This window comes from Dendrobium catenatum, unplaced genomic scaffold, assembly GCF_001605985.2.
Source record: "Dendrobium catenatum unplaced genomic scaffold, ASM160598v2 fragScaff_scaffold_231, whole genome shotgun sequence".
Taxonomy (NCBI): domain Eukaryota; kingdom Viridiplantae; phylum Streptophyta; class Magnoliopsida; order Asparagales; family Orchidaceae; genus Dendrobium; species Dendrobium catenatum.
Window position 1 is genome coordinate 6,622,896 of NW_021318693.1, and position 19,949 is coordinate 6,642,844.

The window sequence follows — 19,949 nt, forward strand, 5'->3', positions numbered from 1 at the left end:
TTGAACACCGTACCTTATTTATGTGATTAGCTTTATAATCAAAAGGGACAATTGATAGTTCATTTCTTCTTTTCCTTATGATTAGGGGTTTAAAAATTGTGGAGATATCATCCTTGTTGGTATCACAACCTTGGTGAGGCACTGAGCAAATTTGCTTTGATTTATTCTTGCTTTATCTTTCAGCTTTTTCTTATGCAGTGTAACAGCCTGAATTCTCAGAAGTTCACTGTCATTTGGCTTTTGAGCTATAAAGTACTTAGTGTCACCATAGATTTTGACTTCATGAACCAAGAACGGTTGTTCGTCTCCATCAATACGATATTTTTCATTGTCTTGAATGTATTTCATACATTAATGAAGTGTTGAGGACACTAAAACATACTCATGAAGTCATGGTCTTCAGAGAAGTTCTTTGTATGATGTGCTGGAATCAATGATTTGAAATGTTGCTTCGGTATTAAGTTCCCCAAAGTTTAGAGGCAAGACCAAAGATCTCAGGGTTATTTGCCCTTGTTCGTTGAATCCTTGTAGAAACATAGTGCTTCTGTTCAAATACTGGACATCTAGGGCTAATTCTTTGAGCATTTTAAGGCTCATTAAATTAATAGAGGAACCTAGATCGATCAAAATTCTATTTATTTCAATGTTGCTACTCTCCGTAGTAACATATAATAGTCGATTATGATCTGTAATTCCCAAGAGCAAATAACTATCACAGAAAGTGATTATGGCAGTATTTTGAGTATGCAAAGCTTCTTTCAAGTTTTGCTCGGCAAGGAACGCCTCGTACTGTTCAGGATTTTGCAAAGCCTTAATGAGTGTTTTCCGAAGGTTCATAGACATAAGAAGGGCATCATAGACACTTTATAGTGCAGGTAATTTGCGAAGATGGGCTAATATATTGTAATCAATATTTGCACTGGCAACCATGGGTTTAAGGGGCTCTTGTGGAATAACAGCTTCATTGAGCTGAATGTTCTTCTCTTTATCTTTTATTTTCTTTTGAGGTGGAGAAACCTGCTTTCCACTTCTCAGCTAGATTTGTGTCACTTTTGAAGATGTATTAGCTTCAGCATGAGAATTCTTTGAAATTTTCGTATCTTCAACCTCCTTGGAATCTGAGCTGCTTCCAAGTTTTAGACATTTTTCTATAAGAATCTTATTACTCTTGTGATCACTTTCTTCATCGGAAAAAATGTAATTTTTAATTTGGATTAGTGAAAGGTGTTGGTGTATGATGTCCTTCCTTAGAAGGCATTTCCACATCAGCTTTATAGATAGCAAGAGGTGTATTGCGTCCTCTTGCAGCCCTTCCACCCCGTTTATTAATGACTCGGCAAGTTTCAATTGGAATATTCTCTTCCTTTTTTATTCTGAGTCAAGAAATATATCAGCCATGTATTCCTCCAGCTTAATCGGATGCCTTTGAGGTTATTAATATTCATCGATAGAGTCGATGTATTTTTGAATCATTATTTTCTGTAATGTTTTTTTTTCTGAAATTTTGATCCAGACTTATACCTTTTTTTGTCTTTAAAATATTTTCAAATTTTCTTCTTACTTGAACTGGCCCCCCCTACCACTAGATTCTTTGGAGAAAGGAGCCTTAGATCACTTCCAATTCTAATGCACTTTTACGACAAATGCCTTCAATGGCCAATAGGACATTCATCATTTATTTAGTTTTCTTTGAGATAAAGGTTTGCTAACTACCTTCATCTTTATAGAGTACTTTTCCTTTCTTATCCTCTATATGTTGAAAAAGTACAGAGGACATAACATTAGTTTTCTTGCTCTTAGGATTGACAAGAACACTATTAAAAAGTGTAAGTTCACCGTTCTGATAAATCCTTTCGACTCAATCTTTGAATATGAAAAAGTCTTCGATTGAGTTATCAGGTGACTCTATATACCATACAAATGTTGTACCTGTTAAACTACTAACAATTCGCATAATAACAGAGCATCATTGCCGCCCATATTTTCACAGGTAGTTTTGAATTGTGTCAGGTGCTGATGAGGATTTGTAGTATCATCAAATAAATTGAACTTTGACACTAAGTATCACTTTGGATACTTCTCTTGATCATATTCCGCCGGATATGGATGACATTTACCCACAAAAGCTTCGACAGCTTCAAAAGCAATAACTGTTTTAATCTTTTGGTTGATGAGATTTTTAATTTGGGATTGGCTTACCATTTCATCTTCTTTATAAGCTATCAGAGTTGACTCCTGTAACTCTTCTAATCTTCTATCAGGAATAACCAATACATCATGAGTAATTTGAACATTCCCTTGAAAATTTTCTACAGGTGGTTGAATAGTTATAACCATCAAGCCAAGTTGTCCAAACCACTGTTTCATCATATTACTCATCTCATCAAGACGAGCATTCAAATGATGGATTTCTTAATCTTTCTTATGTTGCATAAATTGCATTTTCAACTGCAATTTATGCAACATAAGAAAGATTAACTATGGATTTCCGTATTGCATAGACTCATTGACCATTGACTGATATAGATTTGATTGACAGACATGCATATTGATAGCATCGCCGTGCTTTGATTTCAGTTATAGGTACTAGATGACCTGCTGGGCTTTGTAAAGCTCATTATATGTGGTTGACATTTTCAGGTCAGGGCAAGGGAGCAGGAGATAGAAATTGATCCGGATCTACAGGTTTTAGTTCTTTTGATGATTTTGATTTATTTGTACTCAGGACAGGATAGATTTCTGTACTTGCGATTGTAGTGTAGTTCCTGAGTATTGTACATGAACTTTTGAGATATTGATCGACTTGTATATTGATGTTTTAAATACTATAGATGTTTATAGACTGTTTAATTGTTGTTTAGATAGCTCTGGTAAATTGTTCGAGAAATTAATTGAGATTCTTTCCAAGTTAGATCTTGGGGCGTGACAAAGATACCCACAGGTTTGAATTTGATTGTTTGGTTTTTAGGGTCATTATAATTTATTTAGCAATTTTACTAAAAAACGTGGGTCTTATGACTTCACTTAGAAGTTACCTGATAGCGGATCTTATAACATAATTCTATATAATTGGATGCCTAGGTGAAGGGTTTAGGGTTGTGTGATCACCTAAACATTTTCCTCAGAGGTCGAACTTACGACATCTATTGGAAGTGGCCGGTGTTTTTACTATAGTACTTTTCTTTTTATTGTTTGGTAGCTTCTTTTCAGTACCTGTGTACTAGTAGTATTTTACCAGTAGCAGGCTCTCTTTTTTTAGCACTTAATTTGATATTTATTTAATTGTGATGTTAAATGAATTTAATTTATTTGTTGCACGAGCTCTTGCTACTTCGGCGTTTTGTCCAAAAATGTTGGAGAGTTTGTAGAGTTGCATTGTAGAGTTGTTGAGTTGGAGTGTTGTTTGGAGAGTTTGAATTTGTTGCTTGGAGAGTCTTAAGAGTTGAGTTGTTTGTATAGAATTAGGTTGTATATGTCAAATAATGGAAAACATTCTTCACCCTTCCATTTTATTTATTTCATTTTTTCTAACAAATAACTCTATTTTTATTAATTAATTTAATTAACAAAAAGTCTCAAATTTTTTTAAATAACAGCTCTAGGATTTTAATTAACCAATTTCATTAATCAATTTTAATTAGTTACTTTTGACTAATTAATTTTTTTGATTAATTAAACGATTCTTTTAACAAATTTTAATTAACGATGCGGGGTCTTAAAAAATAATATGTTCGCTAATCAAATTATATTAAATTTCATTTTAATTTCTTATTGAACCATTTATCATGCGAATAGATAGTTTTAACTACTATCTCTAAATAAGTCAATTTATTATGCCCATGGTTTAAAATTGTGCAATATGAGGCTCGCCTTGAGGCCCGCCTTTGCGCAATTCCAGTAAAAAATGCCTCGATGCTTACGCCTCGAATTTTTTTTATGAGGCTTGCGCCTCAACTTGGTTGAGGCCCGCCTCGCCTCACTAGAATGAGGCTTACGCCTCACGCTATATATATTAAAACTTACATAAATCTTGAAATAAATGCCCGACATTGGACTCTATAGGAAAGGAAGAAGGGGAGAGAGCAGTTCACCATAATGATGATTCAAATGAAGAACCCCCTTAGTGATGACAGTGCTGATGACTTATGAGTTCTTATGTGATATGTCATTGTTATTTATTTTTGGAAATTGGAATTATATGTTAATGAAAAGAATATTGGGATTTGAGAAAGAGAGAATTTTGCGTTGAACTATATTTCATGTTGTCTTCTTATTGAGATATTTTGATTTCACTTCATATCTTATGCTTTTTTTTATGTTTTATATTATTCATTCCTTAGTATATAAAAAATTTATCATTTTATATTTATGCAATCTTTTGATTTTGAGGCTTACGCCTCAAAACGCCTTGAGGCTTACGCCTCGCCTCACGAATGAAAAACGCCTCAATAAATACCCGAATACGCAATTTTAAACATTGATTATGCCTTTTGCTTCAAGTATCATGTATACACACACTGTAGTGAATTTCGAACAAAGCAGGAAATGTGCGGGTCTAAGTGGAAAAATATAGGCTTGATCGAAGGGCTTATACTGAATGAAAGAGGACTTGGTCCGCAAATTGGAGTAGCCTGGTCGTATATAGGGTGCAAATGACGCGGAGGCGGGTCGATCTGACGTTGGTCGGACGTGTGAGAGGCGAAGGCTATGGCATCGGAAGGAGTCGACGTGTGGAGGTAGGCCGGCATGGGGCGTTGATTTGACAATACAAGGGAAAGGTCGATGTTCGGTTGAATGTATGTGGCGTCAGGTGAACAGGCGGAGGGATTTGGCAGAAGTGAGGGAATGGGAGATTGCTTGGGCTTCGGCTTTCTTTGTCTGTGTGCGATATCGAGTGACGAGCGGAGGGAAGAGTCCGAATGAATCATTCGATCACACCTACCACTCGTTTTAAGGAAGTGAGCGGGTGGTTATCTTCATTTGAATGGAGAGTTGTTTCATTTGGAAACAAACCGCGTAAGGTGGGACCTGACTCGACGGCAGGTATCTCGCTTCTTATCTTTCACAATTTCTCTATTTCATTGATCATCATTTTTTTAGTAAACAATATAGTTCAATGGTAATAATGTCAGATTCTACCTATGCTCCATTGAACATTATTATGAAGTTATAAAGTTAACATCATGTTATATGATATAGCAAAAATTAGAGATAAATAATTATGATATTATTTACAAACTTCAAAAAAAATGCAAAATGTTTATATGTCCAAGTAAAAAGTGTGGTTCTTCAATCATTAAAAGACAAAATAAATGTCTACCTATTATATTGTAAAAAAACTGCATTTAATGAGCATGTATATGTTTTAAATTGCTTTGTAAATGACATACAAGTTAATTTAATTATGAGTGTAATCATATATAGCACTAAATTGTTCATTTAATTTTTTATTAGAATTACATATCTTTCTGGGCTTTTTAGCTCACCAAATTTTATTCTGGCTACTGTTGTAGGGTTATATGATGATGATATGTCGTTGTGGGTCTAATACAATCCATCACCTTATGATAGCAATTGTCTATAATATATTTTAAAACTAAGACAAGATAAGTTATAACAAAACAATAATGTTCTATATGATATGATATGATATGCAACCTCATCACAAAATGAAATACTGCACATACAGTACTTACATCTAATCATAAGATCTTAAACATTACGGGTGAAAAGATTAGTTGAATAATATATTTAATTTGTATAAAATCGTACTGTTCAATATATATATATATATATATGTCATTGGGGGTCTAATACAATCCACCACCTTATGATAGCAATGATCTATAACATATTTTAAAACAAAGACAAGTTATAATAAAACAAATAATGTTTTATATGATATGATATAGTAGGTTATGAAACAAGAGATGTAAAATGATGATATGGACGTTTTAAAATGATTGATCTAACATGTAACTACTAGAAACTTGACTAACATAACGCCTATGTTGATTGGACACTTCGCATTTCTCTTATGATTCATTTAATATAATTACCTAACTTATTGGCATTCTATGTCATTACTCAAGTAATCTAATTTCACAATAATTATATGTAATGCACCAAATAAATCTATGATCGTGCTTTAAATTTTTGTTGCCAAGTTAGGTGTAAAACCCGAAAATACCGATCATTAGCGTTGCACGCATTTCAATACGCCGCGACGAAATTAGGCAAAATTTTAAAGTCGTCGAAATTCGACGCAATCAATTTTATAAAATAGTATGCAAAATTCTAAGCAAATCGGTATAAAGAAACCATATTGGATTTCGTGTAATTTGGAAGTTAAAATTCATAAAAGTTTCTATATGACAAAATTACCCTTCATGACATTAAGTGGAGATAATAATAAGTAAGGGCATTGAACCCTATGCCCCCACTCTTATTAGGGGACCGAAATACATGTGGTCCCCATTTCGTTCTTGCGGTCAAACTGAGCGGAAGGGAGGCGACGGGAAGAGTCGACGGGAGAGACGAACGGCAACACTAGGGGCAGTTTCCGGCGGCCGATCGTGGAGGAAATCATAGGGAAGACTAAAGGAAGGATAAGGTGAGTTGTATTCAAGAGATGCCTCATGCTTTTGTAGAGTTTTATTTAAGGGAAAAATCTGGGGTTTGAGGGAAACTTCAAATCCATTTAAGATAATGATAGGAAAAGTTTAGGGGATGACTCTAAGCATAAAAATGAGATGATTCCTTAAAAATTTTAGATTTAAAAAATCAGGATTTTTTCGGAATTTTGTATTCTTTCAAAATGACTTTGTAAGAAAGCTTCCTAATAGCATTAGAAAGCTTCTATAGGAAGATAAATTAATTTCATAGTGAAATTTCAAGTTCCAAGATTTAGGACTTTGTAAAATTATGAAAATTTTTAAGTATCTTGATTCCAAATAGGCTTAGAAAGGTATTTAGAAGCAAGAATTAGAACTTTTGCATAAAAGGTTATTTTTCTAATTTTTAAATTATGTTAATCCGAAAATTTATTGTATTTTAATTAATATTTAAGTGTAAGGTAGGTTCTTTATGCATGTGTTATGCAATGGACATGAAGGAGGTGTCCAAAAAGTTAAGATTATGATTATTATATCCCAATTTTAGAGAAAATAAGAATGAGATTAATTATGAATTGGGAAAAGGGTTCAATTAGAAAGTGTAAGAATAGTGTATGGATGAGTTCTTTATTCATATAGATTAGGGTTTTGAGATGTTTATGTGGGAATAAATGATGTTTACACATTATGTCTTGTTTCTTTTAGATATTGATCGTGTAAAGGAAAGAGTTTGTTAGGACGTTTGGCAAATCACACTGCGGTAAGATAGGTAAAATGAAATTCTTTTAAATTTGGAAAGTTCTCTAAATGCATTCATGTAAAAACTTATTTCTTTTATATGCAACTTGTACTTTCATATATGGATAACATGTTTTTACATGAATGCTCTTGGACACTTGATACAAATGCAAATCTCTCAAGTAATGATAGTAGAAAGTATAAAACTTATGTTTCTATTACATATAATGCATATGCCTTCTTTTACATGTAGTATATATGATCATCCCTCTCTTTTCATGTAATTATGCAAACATTTAACATCATATAGAGCATTAGATCATACACATGAATGCATGCTAAAGTCTCCTCTATGAATAAAAGGAATGTTTGCATGTGCATGTTTGATGCGGAGTATCAATGGTAAAAGGACTCTTCTGAGCTAATGGTAAAGGGGCTCTTTTGAGACAAATCATAAAGGGGTTCTTTAGAATCAAATGGTAAAGGAAATGTCAATTAAAAGTGTATATGATCTGTACAAAACAAATGATACTTCCGCGACGGATGATTAATATTATGTCATTATGATATCATGTCATTATACTATATGTTTATGAGGCATCAAATGAATTATGAATGGTTAATAAGAAATGATTGCAAGTTTATGCAAAAAAAGAGAACATACAGATTGAATTAGATGCATTTTTACTTTAAATGATGTATTATGACATGTTGCATGTTTCTTTACTTAGAAGAATATGCATGTTGTACTTCTTTTCTTGCCTCTAAATTTAATTGAATGTCATTTTATCTACTGAGTTGTGACTCACCCAACTTATGGAATACTTTTCAGGAGAACTTGATAAACAATAATGGCGAATAGACAATCCTTTACGTATCGTCGTAGGGAGACGACGGGAGACAAATTCCTTCTTTTTGATTTTTTTATATTTTGAATTAGAATGATACAAGATGGCTTGTAAGAGAAGATTTATGGATGCTCTTTTACATTTTGAACCTTTATGTTTAATTTCTTATATATTGAATAATAGATGAAAAGAACGAAAATTTTTCACTTCAAATCTTTTAGTGGCTTCTATATATTTGGAGATGTTTTGATTATGAAATGTAAATGTTTTTAAATTTTACTGTCCGACTTTCGTTTCCACATCGCCTATGCGAGCTTACCGGGCTGGGTCGTGACATTAGGATTAATATTTCTTGTTACATCCATTCCACGAGTATTTAAATTATGTACTAGAATGGTTTATTTTGTTTTATAGCTCATTGGATTATTATTCTAACTGTTATTACAGATAGAGGAAAAGACAAGGTTGAGTTTGAGTGAGGAAGACAGTTTTGATTTGCTACTCAGTTTTGATTTTTAGCAATGATGAAAGATATGAATCGTGCTAATATAATGTATACAATAAAACCTAATGTTCTGTGATTGATGTTAATTAGACCTTTGTAGTTGATTAAATGAAATGTTTTGGGATCCTTCCATTACAATTCAATTTTGAACTTATTGGATCTTTATGAGTTAGGATTGAATTACCTATTTTGGTTCGGGTCATTCAAGTAGTTGAATTTATTACCCAATCTATTGTCGGAAGAGCTCTAGAAATGGTGTTGGAGGTATGCTCAATCGGTAAATTTTAATATGGTAAATTTAAACTTAAATTAATATACAAAAATCATGAAAAAGCATTTATAACAAAAATTTATTTGCTGCTGATGATTAGCACCTATAAATAAAAACAGCTAAGGAGAAGAAGTAACATTTGGAATACATCAGATCAACATTACCAGCAATGTTCCTTCAAGACTATGTGTTGCAGGTGTTATCATTAGTGCGATGAAAAATGGAAGCAAGACTTTGTGCATCTGAAATCATAAAAAAATATTTTAGAGGAAAGATATTCACACAGTAAGACATCAGAGAAGTAAACCAAGTTACTAAGACTATGTATTGCAGGCGTTATCTTCCAAACTTGAACGTACCAAATTACAAATAACCTACACTCTAAATAGCTTGATTCATGGACTAGATATGACAATTGTGTTTATCTGCTTAGCCATTTGAACAAAGTTCAAGCACAAGAAATTAAACTTAATTTGTAATATAAATAAACAAACATTAACAAAAGTTGTGCCACTTAATTATGTCCATTAAAGTTCTTGCACATTCTTCTACAAGTTGCCTGATCAAAGTTTTATTACAAGGTAAATTTTTATGCCATGGCTCAATTATGGTTATTTTGTTGCAACTCAATATGAGATTATCATAAGTTTATCTTCATCATATAAGCTCTCGATAAGCAGAGTAGGTTTTATTAATTTTCAAAGTTATTGCTAGGCATCAATTTGTAAGCTTACACTTTTAAATCAAATCGATACAAGTGCTGTCATGATATAATAAACAGTGATATAAGTATGAGTTATGTAACTGATAAGCAAGACAACAAAAGGGAAGTTTGGGATGGACTTTCAAGATCTTATTGTTGAGAAGAAAAGAATTAAAAATCAAGTGCAGCCAAAAAACTAAGGAGAAGTAAAAAAAAGGAAAAAAAAAAAAAAAGACAAATGAATGCCTCAAGAGTGGTGAGGAAAGGGTAAAAATAGAGAAAGAGCCACATGATGAGGAGAAAACAAGGGAAATTGATTCTCAAAGAAGATACCAAATGCAGGCCATATCTTTATTCCATAATAAAATATCATTTAATGACAACCTGATTATTTGAAATAGTAGCTATAATTTTTTTGGACAAATTAACCCAATCATAAATTGACAAGAACGCTCACTAGGACAGAAGACTATCTACACCAAATAAATTACAAAAAGATAAGTAAAGTTGACAATATAGACGGGCCTGTTAAATAATGTTCTGTAGACTAGCATAAACAAATAATGAGGACTAGAAATCTTGTAGTAGATGTTTCTAACAACTCCCTAGGTTGAGAAGAAGTTTACTCAAGAGTTCTAAAATTATTGCTAGAAGTAGAGATTCTTGAATATAAAGTTGAGCTACAGAAATTCATTTGGTGCTGTCCATCCTGGAAATAAGATCAAAAGGAAATCCAACCTGACAAAAGAGATGAAGCGATAGAACAAGATAACATCCAAATTCGACATATTCAGTGTATTAGTGTGATTTGTTTCACAAATGGACAAAATTTGAGCAGTTTTACTGGCAGATTCTAGCTTGTCAGATCCACTTTAGGGTCTTCAATATTAGTTCAGATCTACCATTATCTCAAAAGGCATTATAAGGAAATAACTATCCTTACCATAATTTTTTCTCCACAAGAATGGAGAGCACAAGAAAATCAAACTCATATATTGGACACCACCACCAAACATACTGATAAAGGAGGGCTTGGCCTTCCCAATATTGACTCTTCGCATACCATCAGCAAGTGCAAACTTATATGGAGACTGTTTAACTCTACTACTTAACTTGTCACATGGCTTTTTAACAATTATTTATCTTGCTGGACTGAGCCTTCACATAATGCTACTCGTTTTTTGAAAGCTCCTTGTAACACTACTATAAGAAGTAGAAGTTGGCTAAATCTTAAGGTTAATAGCAATCATCACCTTTTTCTTTCATGATCCTTGGTTCAAAGGAAAATCTCTTATTGAAGTATTTAAAAGCTCTGTAATTGTGTCCCCTTTAATTGCTCCCATCATTTCACCTCCAATGATTTTATTTTCAATGGAAAATAGTGATTTTTCCCATCCACAAACCCCATCTATAATGATTGTGTCCATCAAATTATCCAAATTGAGATTCACATTTCCAATACTAGATTTTATTGGTTGGGGAGAACACCTTTTCTTGCAAAGAAACCAGGACAAACTATATATGACTGAGCCCAAAGTTCCTTGGAGCAAATTTCTTTGGTTTAAAGAATGCTCCACTGCAAATGCACCTTTTGTTTGGAAAATCCATGTTGGTGGCATAAAGACAAGGGTGTCCTACAAGCTACGTGAATTAATGTTGAGAAAAATTGTGTACTTTCTTTTTGGAATCTCAAGATCATTTTTTCTTCGATTGCACTTATGCCTTCAACATCTTCCAAAATGCATACCACACAGTTCCTTTCACTTTAGCTGCAATATGATCAAGAGTTTAGATATGAAGATGAAATTAAAAGTAAATTACTAAGAATTTTTTCTTCTTGCCATTCATATCACTGCTCATTCATTGCTGCATGAAAAAAATTGTAGGATTTTTTAATACAAAAGGACACTAACATTCTAGTTTCTAAAATTCATTTTGCAATTAGGTTGAAAACCACAATGTAGAAGTTTAAAGGTGATATTTCTCACAGTCACTTACTGTTATACTATATCCTTGAATTTTGCTTTTGTCGCCACATTGTTGATGGCATCTGTGATTCTAGTTATCTTGCTCTCTAACTATTGATTGTATTTTTTTGCTCTTTTGCTGGTGTGGGCAGGTTGTAAGTTCTCATCGGAGATGCTATAACTATATGGTATGGATGTCACACCCCATTTTGCCCCCCCCCCCCCTCTCTCAACCAAGAGTGTAATAAAGAAGGAAAATCTAAACAACACTCTTCTTACTGGCACCCATTCTGAACTACTTAAATTAAAATCAAATGAGTAAAAAAATAATCTATTAAAACTCTCCTAACATATAAAGTTTTATACTTAACAACAAGAAGCATATGATATACCTCAAATAACCTTAAAAATAATGCACATTTAAAAAGAGATACAGAGCTTTACTAAAATTTATTTACATACACCAAAAGTCTCTATACAGCCTCCACTTGAATTTCTATATACACTCAAAATAAATGTACACTAAAAAGAGCAGTCACTCCTTTCCAACTAATGTCCTACTGGCTCCTTCCCCTTTACTTCAGTGCAACCACTGCTAATGAGCTAGGGCTTAATAAAATATGCAAGCAATGCAAAAGAAATAACAATTACATTTTAATAATTAATTTAAAACATATTTAAATTCTATATCACATAAGAAATGCATAATATCACATCCTATCTTGTTTACTATTCAATACCTTTAAACAAGTCATATGATGACTATAACCTTTTACACCATTTCTATTTTTCAATTCAAAATTGGGTTTGAATTCCCAACTTTTAAAATTGAAGTTGCTCCGTCATTTGTGATTGGGTCCAAATTCCGAACTTTTAGATTTTAGAGAGTGTGAGCTTACCTCATCAGGTCTTTCGTTTAACCTGTGCGAGTCTATCCCCCATATATGACTTATTTCACTTTTCAACTCTTCCATTTTCATAATCATACAATACTAATGTAATTGGTACTACTTAGTGATTCAACAATTCACATATATGAATAAAGGGGAATAAATTGAAATAAATGCTTTCATAAACATAACAAATATTAATGTGCAAATGTATAAAATTTTACTATTTTCTATGCATCGTTCGGGTATCTCACCTCATCCTCTAGAGTACTCGGGTGATGCTCTCCGAAACCCCAGCCACTTTTTCATTTATAAACAACCTCAAAAGCATTATTCCTCATTCAACCAAAAATCTTTCCTAATCTCCTCCCTAATCTCCTCCTTTTCCTTTCTTATCCGATTGAATTCAACAAATGGTTTCAGCATATAAGAATTTCAGCAATTAGGAACATTTAGCATTCAAAAATTGTTTTATTTCTTTACTGAATTACTAAATTCCAGCAATTAATTTCAGCACATACACACTAATTTCAACAACTACAATAGCATACAACATCACCAACTGTTCTTACTAATTGTAGAATTCCTAATAATAAACACTCTGTTGTCTAACCCAATTCCAGCAACCAGTTGTAGAATTCAGCTCCACACAGCAGCCCGCCTCCTTCAGCTCCCAGCTATCCTACGGCTTGCACAGAAGCTGCTTCGCACGCATGAATGGGGAGGGAAGAAATGAACAAATGGCTAAGATTTAATGCTTCAGGAAATTTCTTAATATAATTTTATCACTAAGGCTCCACTAATAATAGCCTTCTATCTTCAATCTCCCAACCGCATGATTTAATCTATCCATTGCATGTGCATTTAAGTGATTTCAACTAAAGTGATAATAATAATAATAAATGTAAAGTGCCTGTTGAATATTAATTAACTTTTACTAGTTATAATTTAATAGTTATTTAACTTAGTTTTAAAGTAGCTGGTATAGAAAATTAATAATTATGCATATATTAAATTAGTAATTTACATATACATCTATATGTCAAAATGCTTGAAATTACAAATACAATTTAATGTAACGAGAGTTTATGCGTAGATTATTTTGAGTATTTTTTGGTATTATATGTAAAACTCAAAAAATATCGATCGTAGGCATCGCACGCATTTGGATGCGTCGCGATAAAATTAGGCAAAATTTTGAAGTCGTCGAATTCCGACGAAAATAATTTTATAAAATCGTAAATAAAATTTCGAACAAATTGCTATACAGAACCTATAAGGAATTTCGCTTAGTTTGAAAATTAAAATTTATATAAATTTTTTAAATTTCCCAATATGACGAAAATGTCCTTCTATTTCTTCATCTACTTTTAGAATTTCTTCAGGGTATTTAGGACATTATGCAATTAACCATAGCCATCCACTCTTAAGGGGACCTAAATCCATTCAGTCCCCATTCGTTTCTTGAGGCCGAACCCAAGGGAGAGGGAGGCGGAGAGGGGTGACGGGACCAAGGCCACAGCGGCTACGACGGTGATTTCCGGCGGCCGGACTTGAGGGAAAGTGAAGTGCAAGGAAAGGGAAGATTAAGGTAAGCTTTAGATCTAGGATTTCTCATTTCTCTTTCATGATTTTCCTTAAGAGAAAAATTTAGGGGTTTTCATAGATTTAGATTTTCTTTAGGAAATTAAAAGGAGATTGTTAGGGAAAGAAAAAGGGATAATTTTAAACCTACAAATGAGATTTTTCCCAAAAATTTTAGATTTCAAAAATTAGGGTTTCTTCCAATGTTCTTTTTCTTTCAAAATGCTTTTGTAAAAATTATTTCTAATGGAAGTTAATTAACATTTTATAAAAAAATTCAAGTTCCAAAATTAGAGTTTTTCCTAATCATGAAAATTTTTAAGTGTTATTATTTCAAATAAACTTATGAAGAACTTTGAAGGTGAGAATTAGGATTTTTGCACAATTTTTTTTTATTTTAATTTAAATAAATCTGAAATTTTCTTTTATTTTAATTAATAATTAAGTGTATGAGAGGTTTTCTTATGCATATATTATGAAATGAACAAAAAGAGGATACCCAAAAATTAGAGTTTTGAAGAAATTAGAAAGTAAAATTATTTAATTTTGAATTGGTAAAAGGTTAATTTAAGAAATTTAAGAAACTTAAGGTTCTTATGATTTAGGAAGTTTATGTGATGGAAGCATGTGACATTAAGTGATATGTTATGTTATGTTTTTTTTAGATATTGGAAGTGATAGAGGGAAGATTGCGATAGGACAATTGGCAAATTGCACACAATGGTGAAGTAAGAAAAATGTCGTTCTTTTAAATTCGGAAAATCATTCGCTTTCTAAATGATAGCATGTTCTTATAATATCATGTGATTAGCCAATCTTTAGTGGCTCTTTCTTTATGTTTGGATATGCTTTAGATATGTTATTTGAAATATTTTAAATTTTACCATCTGACTTTCATTCCCGCCTCGCATATGCGAGCTTACCGGACCGGGTCGTGACAAGAGTGGTATCAGAACAAAAGAGTTTTAACATGCTGATCAATATGAAAGAGCTAATACAATGATCCTATAAGTTATAGTAGGTATAGGATGTATGTGTTATAGACTGCTTAATTTATTTCGTTGCATTACATCTCAGGGTCATGGACCCTGAAAATGTTATCACTGATGGCAATACGGGCGAAATTAGAAGGGAGCTACTAGCCGTAGCATAGCCTCCGAGTAATATATCAATGCTACAATGGAATCATTTACTCAAATGATGACTGTAATGATTCAGATTATCAAAAACACCAAGACTCAGGCCGGTGGTAGTGGAAATATTCTTATGGATAAATATTGAAGCTGTTCTAAGACATGAATCCTCATTTGTTACAAGTGATGGACCCAAAGAGGCAGAAGATTAGTTGATAAGAATAGAGAAAAATTTGGAGGGTATGTCTTATCCTGAGGTTAGAAGGATTACTCTTGTTGTTTATGCTTTTATTGGTGATGCAGAAAGGTGGTGGAGAAGCCAGTTACAAGAGACCTTTGGAGAGCGATCGAGCAGTCAAGTCTCTTGGGTAGAGTTTGTAAAAGTGTTCAGAGATTGGTTTGTACTGATATTAGCCAGAAGACAGATGCAAGATAAAATAATTAGGCTGGTACAAGGTGATAGATCTATTATGCAGTATGAGGCCGAGTTCACCATGCTTTCCAGACATGCCTTTCATTTGATACTCAATGCAAAAGAAAAGTGTCATCATTTCCTATATGGTATGAAGGATATCATTAGACAACATTTGATTCCTTTCAACATTGAGAATTATTCTACTTTGGTAGAGAGGGCTTGAAGGATTAAATTAGACTTGCAAGCTACTCAGAGGAGAAAAGACTTTCAGAAAAGGAAGAATGAAGACAGGACAAAGTCTACTCAATCAGTTCAGTCTGGAAGATCCACTTGGAAGAAGCCTAGATCCAGCACTTCAGAAAGCAGCACTCTTGTTTTATGTAATACGTGTGAGAGGGCACATAAAGGTGAGTCTCTCTGGAACCAATACCTATTATTAGTGCCATCAACCAAGACATATGACAAAGTCTTGCTCTATTTTGGGACAAAAGTCTGCCACAGAGGCCAGGGTAGGTAGTACTCAGAGGACAGCTAACAGGATAAAAATGGTGGAGTCTATTGCATCAACTCCATCTCAGTGCCGAACTCGTCAACCTGTTCAGCTAAGGGTTTATGATTTATCCCATCAAGGAGCCAAGGACTTCCTGATGTTATACGAAAATTTATTTAAATGTCAATAAATTCTTTTATAATAAATAAAGCATTATGTTATATACATGATATTAGGGACAATCTTTGTGTGTAACAAGCCTGTTAAGGTATTGTTTGATACGGGAGCGTCGCACTCTTTTATTTCAGAAGAGTTTGTTAAATCTGTCAATTTATCCCCTACAATTATGCTCAAACCATTGTCAATTTTCATGTCAAATGGAAATCAACTGGAAACCAATAAGAAGTGTCATGTGGAATTGATTATAAGTGATAAGAATTTGGAAGGCAATCTTCTTATGCTACCATTATCTTCTTGGTATGGATTAGTTGTCTTGTCATTTTGTGATGATAGATTGTAACAAAAAAGAACTTAAATTCTGTATGTCAGGAGAAAGAATTTAAGTTTCAAGGGTAAAGAAGCATAACATCTATGCTAATTTCATCTTGGTAGCATATAAATAATTGAGGAAAGAATATAAAGACTTTTTGCCTATATTAAGGAGGAGAATAAAGAAGAAAAAGGATTAAAGGATTTACCAATTGTGCAAGAGTATTCAGAAATGTTTGCAGATGATTTACCTGGCTTATCTCCGAGCAGTGAAATTGATTTTTCTATTGAGCTGGTTAGTGGAGCTAAACCTGTTGCTAATGGCAATACTAAATTAAAGGAATTGAAAGATGAATTATAAGAATTTATTAATAAAGGATTTATCAGGCCTAGCACTTCTCCGTGAGGTGTTCCTTTACTTTTTGTGAATAAAAAGAATGGAAGTTTAAGGTTCTGTGTAGATTACAGAGAATTGAATAAACTGACCGTCAAGAATAAATATCCTCTTCTGGGGATTGATGATTTGTTTGATCAATTGGAAGGTGTCTCTATGTTTTCCAAGATTGATTTGAGATCAAGATATTATCAGCTCAAGATTAAAGAAGACAGCAAAGACAGCATTCAGTACCAGATATGGACATTACGAATTTGTGGTAATGCCTTTTGGTCTTGCAAATGTCCCTGCTGTATTTATGGACCTCATGAATAGAATCTTTAAGCCATTTTTAGATATATTCGTGATTGTATTCATAGATGATATTTTTGTATACTCACCTGATGAAACAATTCATGCAAATCACTTAAGGGTTGTGCTGCAAACATTAAAAGGAAATGAATAGTATGCTAAGTTCTCTAAATGTGAATTCTGGTTAAACAGTGTGAATTTTTTGGGCATGTGATTAGTAGTGGAAAAATATGTGTCGATCAACATAAAATCCAAGCTATAGCAGATTGGCCACGACTAGCTATAGTGATAGAGATCAGGAGTTTTTTGGGTTTAGCTGGCTAATACAGAAGATTTGTTGAAGGGTTTTCATAAATTGCTATCCTATTATTTAGACTGATTCAAAAGGCAGTGAAGTTTGAATGGATAGTTAAGTGTGAAAAGGCTTTTCAAAGACTAAAATAATGTTTGATGACTGCTCCAGTGCTAACTATTTCTTCAGGGACAGATAGATTTCAACTTTATAGTGATGCCTCACACAAAGGATTGGGATGTGCACAATGCTTAAAATTGCGTAATTAGGTATTGACACATTTTTTGTTCGTGAGGCGAGGCGTAAGCCTCGAGGCGTTTTGAGGCGTGAGCCTCAAAATAAAAAATGATGTTGAGTGCAAATAAATATTAAAAGTAAATTTTTATATAATACCCAAATAATATGTTAAAAGATGACAAATTATTTTTCTATTGAACTATGAAGTAACACAATGACATATGAAATAAAAAATTGCACAAGACGTAAAGTGGCTAGTGATAAATTGCATAAAATATAATTAAAATACAAATATTTCATGAGCAAAAAATTATTAAATATTGAAACTGCATAAAAGTATCATATAACATTAAGTTCAACTTCAAATTCTTTCTTTTCAGTTCCCTACTCATCTACATTTAATTTCTAAAAATGGTTGAAAAGTTAGCAACAACTAAAAAATCATCTATATTGTCATAACTAAAGGAGTCTTTTTTTGAGTCGTCATTATAAAAAATTGATCTCTCCCATGTCTCATCCTATGAAGTCCAATGCCTCTCAATATACTTTTTCTTTATTTATTTCAGGCATCTTCCTCTTTCATAAATGTTTTTCATCAATATAGAGATGAGATTAATACTCCAAAATTTTTAGAGGTGGTGGTGGTGTGCAGCTTTTAAGTGATCCTTGATGGAGACTATGCCAAAGGCAACAGGTTGGAGGTTAAGGCATTGAGAGGAAGTTGTTATGACTTGGGTGTGCATAAAGTGTGATTTGTTCGGTGCTTTACTTAGGATTTATGTAAGTTTTAATATATAAAGGGTGAGGCGTAAGCCTTACGCTAGTGACGCGAGGCACGCCTCAAGGCGGGCCTCAACCAAGTTGAGGCGCAAGCATCATAAAGGAAATTCGAGGCGTAAGCCTCAAGGCGTTTTTCACTGCAATTGCGTAAAGGCGGGCCTCAAAACGAGCCTCATTTTGCGCAATTTTAAATAAGGGGTGTGCATTGATGCAAAATGGAAAAGTCATTGCCTATGCTTCTAGGCAGTTGAAAAAGCATGAAAGGAATTTTCCAACTCATGATTTAGAATTAGTTGCAATGATTTTTGCCCTAAAGATTAGGAGGTATTACTTGTATGGGGTAAAGTGTGAAGTTTTTACTGACCACCAAAGTTTAAAATATATCTTCACACAGAAAGAGTTGAATTTAAGATAGAGGAGATGGTTGAAACTTTTTTAAGGACAGATTTGGATATCCAATATCATTCAGGTAAAAAAAATGTGGTTGCATATGCCTTAAGCAGGAAAATTTCTGGTAGTGCCAATTGGATAATTACATAACAGTATAAATTGATAAAATATCTGGAAAAGCTAGAAATTTCAGTATTCAGCAACATGATGCAGAGTTTGACTCTAAATTAGATGATTATTCAATCAGCATTGAAGGACAGGATAAGAGAAGCTTTGTCACAAAATGCAGAATTTGAAAAAATCTTATATATTGTGAAGGCAGGTCATATGGAGTATGAGCTAGATGATAATAATTTACTACAATATAGAGGCAGAATTTGTATTCCAGATACTAAAGACTTAAGAAAGAAAATTCTTTAAGAAGCCCATTATTCAAGTTATACCATTCATCAAGGTAGTAACAAAATATAACAATATTTCAAAGAATACTTCTAGCGGCCAGGGATGAAGAAAAGTGTAGCAGAAGTGATGGCTAAGTGTACTGTTTGCGGAATGGTTAAAATAGAACATCAGAAGCCATGAGAATTATTACAGCCCTTACATATACCTGAGTGGAAGTCGGAAGAAAGCTATGAATTTTGTAGTTGGTTTACCCAGATCCAAAGTGGTCATAATACTATATAGGTGATAATAGATAGGTTGACCAAATCGGCACACTTATTACCTATCAAACAATCAAGATGCTATTAAGCAATGTTTAAAATTGTATATTCGGGTATTGAGGCATTTTTCATTCGTTAGGCGAGGCGTAAGCCGTAAGCCTCAAAATCAAAAGATTGCGTAAACATAAAATGATAAATTTTTTATATACTAATGAGTGAATAATATAAAAAATAAAAAAGCATAAGATATGAATTG

At 33.1% G+C, this 19,949-nt stretch overlaps 1 protein-coding gene across 2 annotated transcripts in view; it reads right to left on the minus strand.

Annotated features, from left to right (window-relative positions):
* Nucleotides 1-19,949, minus strand: part of LOC110111917 (protein DETOXIFICATION 46, chloroplastic) — a 132,741-nt gene that overhangs the window by 38,070 nt on the left and 74,722 nt on the right. For both annotated transcript variants that reach the window (XM_028693153.1, XM_028693152.1), the window contains exon 11: nucleotides 9,141-9,218. In XM_028693153.1, the coding sequence (XP_028548986.1) occupies nucleotides 9,141-9,218 (78 nt within the window). The remainder of the gene's footprint in view (nucleotides 1-9,140; nucleotides 9,219-19,949) is intronic.